Raw genomic sequence first — 13,802 nt, 5'->3', positions numbered from 1 at the left:
AGCTACGTCACGTGTCGAATATGATGTTTACGTTTTGGTCGAAACTTGGCTCAATAACGATTTCTTTGACGAGGAGTATTTTGATCCGAGCCTGTTCCAGACATCTCGCAAGGATAAAGATGCGGTGAAAGCTGGTCACTTAAAAGGCGGCGGAGTTTTGATAGCTGTAAAACGCAGTCTAAGTTCTACGCTGTTTCAACTTTTTAACCAGGATTCTCTTCTGGATCAATTATGTGATTGCATTTTCGGCGCCTTTGGTAAACTTTTTGTTTGTGTACCTTACATTCCACCTAATAGTTCTGATTTTTAGCCTCTGTGATAGTAATGATAAATGTAATTTTTGTATTGTAGGGGATTTTATACTATCAAGACATTAGCTGGTCTGATCTACAACATAAGGGTATCTTGACTTCAATTAGAGTGAATAGAGCTCATTGGATAGTTTTTTTAGTTTGAATTTTATCCAAATTAATACTCTTTTTAATATGCTGTTTAAAATACTGGATCTTGGTTTTGTGCATGACAACTTAATTTGCGATCTTTGTGAATGTGATTCGCCAATCAGTTAAGACCGATAAGCACCATAATCCGCTTAGCTTAACGCTGAATTTATTTGAGGGTATTACAATGGAATTCAAGAAACCGGTGTCATTCGATATGCAGACTCCCATGCTTTGGGTTGTACCATTTGTGACATAAACTGTAGTAATCTACATTTTTTATAAGCGTTACGAAACCTTTTTGCATATAATATCAAACATATTTTCTAATAATCTTTCTATCCTTCCGCCCAGAATTCACAAATTGCCTTGGTAAACCCCGAATCTTAAAAATGTAAAAAAACAAAAGGAATAAATAACACAAATTGTATAATGCTAATAGAAATAACAATCTTTCAAAAGAAAAACATGTGTTTTTCATGAAACAGTTTAAAATCCTCGATAAATTTCTTTATAATCAATACATTAGTAGGTTTGAATTTGAGCTAAGAGAAAATCCGAAAGCTTTTTGGAATTTCATTCGCTCCAATAAAGGTGGTTCAAACATACCAACCTGCATGAATTTTAATGGGAATAGTTCTCAATCTTTAGCTGATACAGTCGACCTCTTCGCGGATTTCTTCAAATCCAATTTCTGTTATGGTATGTCTGTTAATACATTCCCTCCTAACTGTCCAGCTCAAAGGACTTTGGATCGCTCTCCATATCGGACATTGACAATATAAATGCAATTTCTTCCATAAAGTCGTCCCTTAAATGTGACAATGATGGTCTTTGTGCATTTTTCTCGAAATAGTGAAATTCTTCCATCTGTGTTCCTATATGTAAAAGCTTTAATCTCTCTATTTCTTCAGGTGTTTTTGGTATTCAAATCGGGGTGCCGAAATGATGTATCGAATTATAGGCATGTTTCCAAACTAGCGGTTTCCTCTAAGCTGTTTGAAAAAGTGGTTAAGGATAAACTTTCTTTCGTTTGTAAAAGTATAGTGGAGCCCCATCAACATGGTTTCGTTTGTGGTTGTTTCACAGTCACTAATTTAGCAGTATCTTCGGAATACTGTGTCTCAGCATTTAAAAGTAGTTTTCAGGCCGATACTATTTACACTGACTTTTCGAAAGTGTTTGACAAAGTTCCACATGTTACCTTGCTAAGTAAACTGCAGTGTATGGGCTTTCATTCTGTTTTTCTGTCATATTTGAAATTTTACCTTACAGATGGAAATGTTTTTGTAGAAATTGAAAATTGTAAATCCAAGTTCTTTGTTGCTTCGCCAGGTGTTCCACAGGGAAGCATCCTAGGCCCCCTTTTATTTATTCTGTTTATTAATGATATCGACGCTTGCTATCCATTGCAGATATCTTCTTTACGCCGATGATCTCAAATTGTTTCGTAAAATAACTTGTCCGTCCGATGTCCTCTATATGCAGCATGATTTGAACAATTTAATCAGTTGGAGTCGAATTAATAAGTTACCGCTCAATATAAAAAAAAATGCTTCCATATGTCAATTTCTAGATCCCCTTGTAAATTTCCTTCATGTTACTAAATTTTAAATCGTTCTTCATGTTACTAAGTTTTAATAGGCTTTTATTCGGGTTTTACTTTCGTAAACCATGAATGCTACTTGCTCCCAAAGACGCATAGTATCTTAGCTTTTTTACGCCGCAATGTAAGGGACTTTAAGGACCCTTACACTAATAAACTTCTTTTTAACTCGTTGGTACGTTCAAAATTAGAGTATGCGTCAATCATTTGGAGTCCTATTTATAGCTTTCATTCTATGAGAATCGAACGGGTCCAAAGAAAATTTCTTCGATTTTCTCTTCAACCTCTTAATTTTTCCGACCCGCTTCCATCTTATGGGGCCCGCTGTCAGCTAATAAACTTGCAGTCAGTAGAAAAAAGAAGAATTATGCAGCTCCTTATGTTTCTCTTTGATTTGGTTTGTGGGAATATCGATTGCCCTGAACTACTTGAGGTGATAAATTTCAATGTTCCTCACAGAACCTTACGATTTCAATCGCCCTTTCATCTTAGTGCAGTTAAGGCAAACTTCTATTCGTTAGCGACTATATTTAGAGCGCTCTTGGAATTTAATAACATCTCTAAGAAGGTTGATATTGAATTTTCATCATCAAGATCGTTATTTAAGTCCACGCTTGAATCGTTTTACTCTTAGGTAAAGTTCATGCATGGGCGTAGCCAGGTAGGGGCAAATTTTCGCCTAGATATTGAAAAATAGTACCAGGAAATGCTTGCTCGATAATTTCGGCCTATATATATACCATATAACAAATTATACACTCAATGCTAATAAAATAATTGGTAAATTGATTTAAAAAGTGGATATGTGGATCATCCGGTTCTCTCTCAAGTTATTCTCTCTAACTTCAATGCACTTCCGTTTAAAAAGGGTGAAAACCTGGCTGCAGTCGACAATGAGCGAAAATGGATTGAACGGTAAACTATAAATAAATTTATAGTTGAATTGTTTACTACTTTGTCTTAGGTTTGTGTCTTCTAAGCGTACATCGAAAGTTTTATATCACAGAACAATCTGAGAATATTGATAAAACTATAGACCGGTTTGGTGAACAGCCAAGCCGTTTACTTTTTAAGTAATTACAGCAGATGACAGAAAACACATAGCGCATATAAATTTCTATAATAAAAATAGCATATTAAAGGCTGCTAATATATATATTTTAAATTTTAGTTAAATCATTAGTTAAACTTTACTACAGAAAAATTACACAGAATTTTCTGAAGTTAAGTTTAACTCATGATTTAACTATACTTTAAAATAGATAAGTTAACGACCCTTAAAAAAAAATTTCATTTATTACACGGCGTGACAAAACAAAACCAAGTAATATATTTAGCATAAATGAATATATGTACTAGCATAAAAAATCTGCATACTCAAAATGTTCAATACGTCCTCATATTTATACATACATACATATGTATATAATTTAGGCGAAGATATTTTGCTGCAAAGCAACGATTATAAATTGTTAGTTTACCTTACAAAATTGCGGAGGAATATTACCGAGTATACGGAAAAGTTTATTTTTTAAATTTTTTATTTAACGTTTGTTCTGGCTATTTGGTTTACTATACAGGTATGTAGAGCTATGAATTTAAAAAATACATCAGGGTTTAGTTGAGATATTCGACTTTGACCACTATGTTTTGTACATTTCCCAGTACTACAAAGCTTTTCACTGCCATTCACCTGGGAGTGGCCACTACGTCCGGATATTTATATCCATGCATACTCTGGGTAGTGACCGAACACTAGTTTGAGAGCGAGATAAAGTGGGAGGGTGTAACACCCCGCGTGCGCTGGGTTTGGGTCCCACCACGTTAAAACCGTGTACCAATGAAAAAAAAAAACACATGCCAGGGATGATACGCCCTTCTTTTGATGACGATCACGGCAAACATAGGAAGGACTATGATTTGAGCGTACGCACCTGGAATACCCGAACCATTCATCGCGAAGGTGCCTCTGCCCGGCTGGTTGATGTTCTAGGGAAAATAAAGGATGACGTCACCGCACTCCATGAAATGCGATGGACGGGGCAAGGAAGGTAAGCGTGGAGCCTTGTGACGTCTACTACAGTTGCCACGTAAAGGAGCGCAAGCCGGTGTTGGATTTGTGGTGGGAGAGAGGCCGGCGTTCACTCTAGTGGACGAACGTCTAGCCACAATCCATATTAAAGCGAGATTCTTCATCATCTCGCTCATATGTGCCAATGCCCCTATGGAAGAGAAGGACGAGGCATCCAAGGATCTCTTAGCTTAGAGCGTACATATTAGCGCTCCCCCAACACGTATAAAAATGGTGCTTAGCGATTTAAATGCCAAGGTGGACAGCGAAGGGATCCTTGGCGCTAGTGTCGGTAAATTCAGCCTCCACATAGAAACAGCGGGCTGAGTCTGATCGAGTTCGCCGGGGCCCGAAACTTGGCAGTATGTAGTACAGAGTTCTAGCATAAAAAGATCCATCAAGCTACATGGGTGTCTCCAGTTCGAAAATCGGGAAACCAAATCGAGCATGTTGTGATAGACGGAAGGCATGATTCCAGTATTTTAGATGTACATACGTACACTCCGAGGGATACACATCAACTCGCACCACTATATTGATGCAGCCAATATATGACTCCACCTCGGTTCAGCAAAAAAAGGGCCGCCAATAATGCAAGGAAAGTTCAACGTCGAAAAGCTGCAACCAAAACAGACGGCCAATGGATTAGCCGCTCGACTCTCACACCTGCTGTGAGAGAGCCCTCTTCAACAAACTGACATACGCGAGCAGTGGAACCACATTTTTCGCTCATTACTGGTACGATGAGGAGTGTCAAGAAGCTGCAGAGAAAAATGCTGGGCGACAGAAAAAAACACTCGAAATTTTCAGCAGAGAGTTGAGCGATTTACGGAAGGTTTCAAGAATCCTGTGGAAACAACCAAGGCGACCTTGTGACCGATTTCCAGAACGTACTCAACTCAAATTATGGAGGGAACACTTTTCGACCCTTTTGAATGGCAGAAGCACTGAAAGAAGTGGAGAAGACGAACCCGAGTCCCCACTCGATGACGACGGAGTCGACATCCCAGCGCCTGACTATGACGAGGTACGAATAGCGATTATGCTGGTGAAAGGTAACAAAACTGCTTGAGCTGACGGTCGATAACGACGGAGTCGACATCCCAGCGCCTGACTATNCTCGATGACGACGGAGTCGACATCCCAGCGCCTGACTATGACGAGGTACGAATAGCGATTATGCTGGTGAAAGGTAACAAAACTGCTTGAGCTGACGGTCGATAACGACGGAGTCGACATCCCAGCGCCTGACTATGACGAGGTACGAATAGCGATTATGCTGATGAAAGGTAACAAAACTGCTTGAGCTGACGGCCTGTCAGATGAGCTATTCAATTACGATGGCAAGGAGCTAATAAGGTGCATGCCCGACGACTGGAATTCAAGTGCGCTCTGTCCAATCCACGAGAAAGGCGACCCCGCCATGCGTGCCAACTACCGCGGGATTGGCCTTCTAAGCATAGGTTGCAAGGTCTTATCGAATGTATTGTGTGAAAGACTGAATACCACCGACAATGAACTGATTGGGCCATATCAGTGTGGCTTTAGAGCAGGCAAATCCAACATAGACCAGGTATTCACAATACGCCAAATCTTGGAAAAGACCCGCGAGAAAAGGATCAACACTCACCACCTATCTGTCGACTTTAAAGCCGCTTTCGACAGCACTAAAAGAAGTTGCCTATACGCCGCTATCTCTGAATTTGGCATCCCCTCAAAACTCATACGGCTGTGTAAAATGACGTGGAGCGATACCACCAGCTCTGGAAGAATTGGGAAAGACCTCTCCGAGCCGTACGCCACCAAACGGGGTGTCAGACAGAGCGACTTCGTTTCATGTGACTTCTTTAATCTGATGTTGGAGAAGATAATAAGAGCTGCAGAACTGAACCGCTCAGGAACAATTTACTACAAGAGCGTGCAATTGCTGGCGTACGTCGATGACATCGAAATCAAGAACCGCGAAGTGTGTTCTGCCTTTTCCAAGTTAAATAAGGAAGCAAAGCGAATGGGTCTGGTGGTAAACGAGGACAAGACGAAGTATCTTCTGTCATCAAACAAACAACCAGCACATTCGCGCCTTGGCACCCACGTCACTGTTGGCAGTTATAATTTCGAGAAAGTAGAGAATTTCGTTTACTTAGGAACCAGTATTAACACCGATAATAATGTCAGCATGGAAATCCAACGCAACAACAAGTACTACTTTGGGCTGAGTAGGTAATTCAGGAGTAAAGTCCTCTCTCGACGTACGAAAACCACACTCTATAAGTCACTCATCATGGCCGTGCTGGTGAGGTGGCTCTTGGACACCGACGCTCCAGCTCTGAAAGTATTCAAGCTTCACCTGGCATTTCCAATTGGCGTTAGTTGGCACAGAGGATAAACGACTGGCGCGGTTTGTTGAACTCGGCCAAAATCTATAACCTTATCAGTCACACAGTGTTATAATCCCGACGAAATCCTTAACGGTGGTACCGGGAGGGGAACCGTACATGACGGTAGGAAGTTTAGTTTAGGTTAAAGTCTCACACTGACGGGGTTAGGCTATCGATGTTTCCTCCTCGTAAAATAAACATGCGCAGTAAAAAGTTAACTATCTAAAGCGAGGAATAGTTTTATATCAACTTTTATGAACTTCTGCTTATGTGTTTTTGTACAACATATTTACCTCTATTGGTAACAATAATTTTAAGCTATAACCAACAATTTTTTAGTAAGTTATTGGTTTTGAAATTTCGTTTTGGCTACGCCCATGAGTTCATGTACTGTTATGTTAACATTATTATCGTATTTTTTGGTTTTTTGTTATTTTATGGCCTTATAACAATTATATTCAACAATCTTAATTGAGCTCGAGGCCGTTTTTTAATGAAAACTTTTTGTAGAAAAGCAACAATCATTTGAAAAAATGGTAGAAGTGATAGCTATTTCGGAAATCACCACATTTCCTCATCAGACTTCTTTCAGTAGGATTAGAACCGACGATCCCACTGACTCAGCCAGTTGCCTACGCACTGTGCTAGGTTCACCTTATTAATTCTTGTTGCTTATTACCACCATTTTCACTTGTTAAGCCAACTACAATCAAGCGCAGCTATTCCGCTGCAATTCACTTGATCATGTGGTTGTTGGTTTTGTTGGTTTGTGCTAATAATTCTATTTTTAGAATGCTTAACTTTTAGGTGTGCTCGTCCTTAAGTTATTTGTTTTTTGTTATTTTTTGGCCTTTTAACAATTATATTCAACAATTTTATAATGAGCTCGAGGCCATTTTTTAAATGAAAATTTATTGTGGAAAAGCAACAATAATTTGAAAAAATGGTAGAAGTGATAGCTATTTCGGAAATCACCACATTTCCTCATCAGACTTCTTTCAGTAGGATTCGAACCGACGATCCCACTGACTCAGCCAGTTGCCTATGCACCGTGCTAAGTACGCCTTGTAAATTATCGTTTGCTTTTTTCCACTATTTTCATTTTTGTTATGCCAACACAATCAAGCGCAGCTATTCCGCTGCAATTCACTTAATCATGTGGCTGTTGTTGTTTTCCACAATAAGTTTTCACTAAAAAGCGGCCGTGAGCTCAATAAAAATTGTTGAATATAATAGTTATAAGGCCACAAAATACCAAAAAACAATAACTTAAGGACGAGCACACCTAAAAGTTAAACATTCTAATAATAGAATTATTAGCACAAACCAACAAAACCAACAACCACATGATCAAGTGAATTGCAGCGGAATAGCTGCGCTTGATTGTGTTGGCATAACAAAAATGAAAATAGTGGAAAAAAGCAAACGATAATTTACAAGGCGTACTTAGCACGGTGCATAGGCAACTGGCTGAGTCAGTGGGATCGTCGGTTCGAATCCTACTGAAAGAAGTCTGATGAGGAAATGTGGTGATTTCCGAAATAGCTATCACTTCTACCATTTTTTCAAATTATTGTTGCTTTTCCACAATAAGTTTTCATTAAAAATCGGCCTCGAGCTCAATAAAATTGTTGAATATAATTGTTACAAGCCCATAAAATAACAAAAAACAGATACCTTAAGGACGAGCACACCTAAAAGTTAAACATTCTAATAATATAAATATTAAGAAAAACCAACAAAACCAACAACCACATGATAAAGTGAATTGCAGCGGAAAAGCTGCGCGTGATTGTAGTTGGCTTAACAAGTGAAAATAGTGGAAATAAGCAACAAGAATTGATAAGGCGAACTTAGCACAGTGCGTAGGCAACTGGCTGAGTCAGTGGGATCGTCGGTTCGAATCCTACTGAAAGAAGTCTGATGAGGAAATGAGGTGATTTCCGAAATAGCTATCACTTCTACCATTTTTTCAAATTATTGTTGCTTTTCCACAATAAGTTTTCATTAAAAATCGGCCTCGAGCTCAATAAAATTGTTGAATATAATTGTTACAAGCCCATAAAATAACAAAAAACAGATACCTTAAGGACGAGCACACCTAAAAGTTAAACATTCTAATAATATAAATATTAAGAAAAACCAACAAAACCAACAACCACATGATAAAGTGAATTGCAGCGGAAAAGCTGCGCGTGATTGTAGTTGGCTTAACAAGTGAAAATAGTGGAAATAAGCAACAAGAATTGATAAGGCGAACTTAGCACAGTGCGTAGGCAACTGGCTGAGTCAGTGGGATCGTCGGTTCGAATCCTACTGAAAGAAGTCTGATGAGGAAATGAGGTGATTTCCGAAATAGTTATCACTTCTACCATTTTTTCAAATTATTGTTGCTTTTCTACAATAAGTTTTCATTAAAAAACGGCCTCAAGCTCAATAAAAATTGTTGAATAAAATTATTATCGCATAATACTTATTTTTGTAATCTGTGTAATCTAGTCTGCAAGATTTTTAATCATAGAACCACCCCAACCGATCAGCTACGCCTGGGACTGCAAGCATGCCGACTTGCCACTCGCCCTTGCAACAGACCTGCTGCTACATAACAGTTGCTGGATATGATGCAATTTTTATCAACAAAACAAAATGAGAAAATTTAGCGCTTGCGTTTCTTTTTCGGTTATGGTTCGAATTCTTCGACATTGTAATTTCAGTGTTTGAAAACCATTATGCCGCAGATAGTAAGATTAAACATTGGCTCAGGCAGTCGCAGTTCACAAGGATTGAGAATTAGCCATGCAATTGGCACCTCAGCAACGCGTTCAAGTTAACCCCAGAACAATAATGCTTGTCGAATAGACTAACATAGTTTGTTTTGTGGTACAGTTTCTAGAAAATGCTTTTTTTGAAATTGAATTCAAACTAAAATACTAGGTACATTCTTTTGCAACCGAGCTACAAAAAAACACTCGCTTAAATGACGAAATACACGCAAAACAACCACACAAACTCGGCTATTTATCCGGGTTCAGCCAGGTCGGTTAAGAAATACGCGACCTGAAGAATGGTGTTGTTAAGTGAAAAAACTGCTCTATTGTGAATTGTTAATGGGAAAGTGGAGAGGGAAATTTTTGTTTCCTTATATACGTGACGTATATTTTAAATAAGTATATATATTACGCAAATATTTCGCAGAATTACTCATTTAAATTGGTTTTTGTATCTAAATCCCGGTAAACTTTAAAATGCATTTGGCTTAAAGTACTTTAAAGTCAGTCATTTGATTACGCTTTCGTTCTACACTTCACAGATTTTCATAATTAAGAAAAACCGAAATTAAAAATTTGAAATTAAATGTTCCGCCTAGTGAGATTTTAACATTCTTGGCCGCGACCAATTGTAGCAAAAATCATTGCCCGCTCGGCTACAGTCAGACATGTCAATGTGCTTTGAAATGTTCAGTTTTAATTGTGTGCAAGCAGCAAGTCGATTGCTCGACTCTGCATTTGATTTCAACTACTTTAAAATGCATTTGGCTTAAAGCAATTCAAAGTCAGTATGACTTTTCATACTGAAATAGTTAATTGCCGCAGTTAGACGCTTTTAAAACTAATATTGAACTATTGCAAAGATAAGTATCAAAAGTGTAAGCATTTGGTTTATCTCAATGAGGCTGCTAGGATTATACATCAGTTTAAAGTTAGTTGCTGTATAAGCAGAAATAAACTAATTTTTCTGAGTAATTGGTTGAGCTACGACGGACTGGATATAACCAGGCATTTTTGTGTTACATACCTTTCATCTTTCATCCAAGCTACAACGGTCATGAAGTTCAAAGCTGTTATAATGCAGAGCAGGATGAATAATGAGACGTGGAAAGAAAAATTATTCATCCCTTCACATCTTATTAAACTCATGTGGTTGCAGGATGCATTTATACAATTCCGATTTTCATAAAAGCACTGCAACTTTTTATGTAATGATACTCCGGTCTTCAATATCCAATTTTCCGTATAGTCTTTATACGCGTTTGAGATCTGTAAATTATAAAAAATAATTTAAAACGTAATGCTATGATTGTCTTGAATAAAAATTTCAAAAATTGAGAAACCTTGAATAAGTCAGGAACTAATTTTCTTTCCTACAACCCTAATCCTTTCAGAACAAAATCGTTCCTCAGATTTTCATACATATCTTTGCAGTTTTTGTACCTTCTGTCTTTTTGCTTCTAAATATTTATGTTTGTACAGTCTCAGCAAAAAAAGGGTAATCGCTTTTAGTGATAACGTGTTCTAGAAGGCATAGCGTTATAATGCCTTCGAATTTTTTCGCTTCTTTTAGGCATTGCCGGTAATGCAAAGTAGAATGTCCTACAATATTTTATTTATTTCGCTTCTTTGTTTCATTTCGGGGAATGCAAATTAGAATGTTCTACAATATTTTATTTGTTTCATTTCTTTGCTTCATTTCAGGGAATGCAAAGTAGAATGTCTTACAATATTTTATTTGTTTCGCTTCTTTGCTTCATTTAAGGGAATGCAAAGTAGAATGTCCTACAATATTTTTCTTTTTATTTCGCTTCTTTGCTTCATTTCGGGGAATGCAAAGTAGAATGCTGCATCGTAGTTAGCTGAAAAATAGAATGAATATCCAAAAATTCTTTTTCTATCGTTACTTTCTATGGAAATTTGTCTCGCTTACAAATCATGTTTTGCTTTGTTCAATTTGCAGCGAAGTTGAAGCCAGTCAATGAAGTGAAGTACTAGAGTGAGGAAATACAGTTTTAAGCTTAATTAAATATGCACGTAAGTACATACCGATTTGTATGTAAAACCTAAGTACCTAAATACATAAATACATATGTATCTATGTATCACAGTATACCAGTAGAAAAGGTTTTTGTTTTTGTAGCTGTTTCGTGGTGAAAGTCCTTTATGGGGACCAAATTTCCCCACAAGAAATTGAGCGCATGGTTGCTTTTGCGTCCCAAAAGAATGAGTATTAGAAAACAATTAAAAAAAGTCTAAGGTAATAATCACAATAATTTGCACTTATGAGTTAATGTGATAATCATGTGTAAAAACTCTTTTCAACTATTATTTTTCACAAAATAATTTGGCGGATCAGTTTGCTCTGAGCGCTTGTGTTGTTTACCAAGAAAATGCAGCCCTGTTGGTTTTTATTTCTGTATCGCATCGCGGTGAGTTTCTATTTCTTGGTAATTCGGTTTGTGAAATGGTAAAGAAATTATTGAAATTTATTTATTTGATGTGTATAAGATTTCATTAATGCAATTTTTTGTATTTTCAGACTATTAATTACAAGCACTGCATCATCAACGGTGATTGCAAGAACTACTGCAATCCCTGCGGTTTTTCCTCTTGGTAGATGCGTTCTGGTCGTGACCAAGGGTGGTCTCCCAAATTAGCCGGGAATAAGGTTAGTCATTTTCAATTTTATATCTTTGTTCGTCAACATTATAGGACATGTCATCATTGCAGGCTATTGTTGCAGAACAAAACGCCTCAACCACTGCTGTGGTAAATATGTTCCAGCAGAACTGCCCACCGCCGTCGGTGTAATGATTTCGATAGCTGAACAAACGCCATCTCCTGGGCATTCCCACAGCTTGCCGACACTAGCTATTATATCACGTGTGAATGCAACTGCGGCTTAATTTGGTTATTAACAGTGCAGTCGTACCATGTCATTGGCAAAAACACTAAGGGCTGCTGCCACATATAGGTTGTAAAGTTTTTGGTATCGATGAACACACTCGAAGAAGACGATAGCCGAAAACATATGATGAAACATCTTCTGGCATGCCTTTGACAACCGTTAAGTCAGACGAAGGCTTCACACATGATGCAATAATGAAAGGTGTTGTACGTTGTGACAGCGCGAAATCGAACTACCTTAGGTCAATATTGTATTTTGGAAGTACAAGATAAACGGGAATAAAAAAAAGCCTTTTAGTTGAAAAAGTACTAAATTGTATGCCTTCTCAACAGCGTTCCGATTATCAGAATAGGTATATATATGGCTTGGTAGTCTCATAAAATTGTAGATAATTAAAATAATAAAATTAGGCGTGTTTTTATTCACAGGAATATGATAATATGCTTAAAATTTTCGAGCTAATGAATACCCAGCTAGAACAGTATGGCTTATATAATTCCTTTTATGAGCCGTATCACTAAGAAAATTATCCCTTATGAATTTGGAATGTGTCCCTTATATTGTACAGGCCAAAAAGAGGAATTCATTTACGTGTGATCTTTTGTCCCCCTCTTTCATATAGGCTTCTTGTGCGCATATATCAGGTTTCATAGCTGTTGACCATACCAATAATGCCTCATGCTCAGTTTTACTTGATCAATTCGTGTTCTCGAGAAAAAAAAATTTCACGATTCAAAAATCTGAGTATAGCCGCCAAATTCTTTTCTCAAAATTTTGAAAATTCTTTGTTTTTTGCCCTATATTTGCTTTGTATGGTATTTTCAACAAAATAAAGGCCAAAAACGATAAATGTTCAAACTTTGGATGTTTGGATCGTGAAAATTTTTTTTCACGGAGAACACGAATTGATCTAGTAAATCTTAGTATGAGGCATTATTGGTATGGCCACCAGCTATCAAACCTGATATAGTCGCACTAAGGTTTTTTTGTGTTCCACAGTGTTATACAAGGGATACTTTGAGGAATCATATAAGGAATTATACATTACCCAAGTCCACGTATATCCAAGTTCGTGTCATACAGCAAGCATTGACTACTTTTTAAAGTTTTATTTATTTGTTTTTGAAATTGACGACATATTTCAGAATTTGTAATTAATACGTTGTGTTCATTTTAGTAAATCCACTTTTTTAATTGTACAAAATTTATTATATACATACAGTATCGGCCATATCAATGAGCAAACCCCATTTCAAAGTAATATTATTTCCCTCTCATGTTAATTTATTTATTGCTAAGAATTTGCAACAAAAGTAAAGTTGAATTTCTAACAAAACTCATATAAACCGAATTTTAAAACTTCGTAGAAAACTACAAAAAATACAACAAATTTTCAACCAAAATTCAAACTTTTTTCTCAGAAGTGTTAGAATTTTTTTGAGCACTCAGTTTTATAGCCCCTTCAATTTTAGTCTAATTATATGCAAGTTTGAAGTGGCTAAAAATTACCTTAGTTTTTTTAGAATCGATTAAAAACAAATCGTGTTTAATCGTCTTCTATATAACGAAAACTTCGACCATATATCGATGGCTGAGTAGAAGATCGACCTATCTCGGCAGCCAGGTCG

At 37.2% G+C, this 13,802-nt stretch overlaps 1 protein-coding gene and 1 long non-coding RNA gene across 2 annotated transcripts in view; one reads left to right on the top strand and one right to left on the bottom strand.

Annotated features, from left to right (window-relative positions):
- Positions 1 to 10,247: 10,247 nt before the first annotated feature.
- LOC108378182 (GPI inositol-deacylase-like) overlaps positions 10,248 to 13,802 on the bottom strand; it is a 356,400-nt gene continuing 352,845 nt past the window's right edge. The window contains exon 16 of the mRNA XM_017634475.1: positions 10,248 to 10,532. Within this exon, the coding sequence (XP_017489964.1) occupies positions 10,248 to 10,532 (285 nt within the window). The remainder of the gene's footprint in view (positions 10,533 to 13,802) is intronic.
- On the top strand, positions 11,508 to 11,820 carry LOC108378236 (uncharacterized). Its single transcript, XR_001849398.1, has 3 exons — positions 11,508 to 11,523; positions 11,623 to 11,695; positions 11,806 to 11,820. It is a non-coding gene; the product is annotated as an uncharacterized LOC108378236 (long non-coding RNA).

Source organism: Rhagoletis zephyria, unplaced genomic scaffold (genome assembly GCF_001687245.7).
Source record: "Rhagoletis zephyria isolate East Lansing unplaced genomic scaffold, Rhagoletis_zephyria_1.1 Rzeph_scaffold_00114, whole genome shotgun sequence".
Lineage (NCBI taxonomy): Eukaryota > Metazoa > Arthropoda > Insecta > Diptera > Tephritidae > Rhagoletis > Rhagoletis zephyria.
Note: the sequence above shows the minus strand (reverse complement) of the source record. Positions and strands in the feature narration are given on the sequence as shown.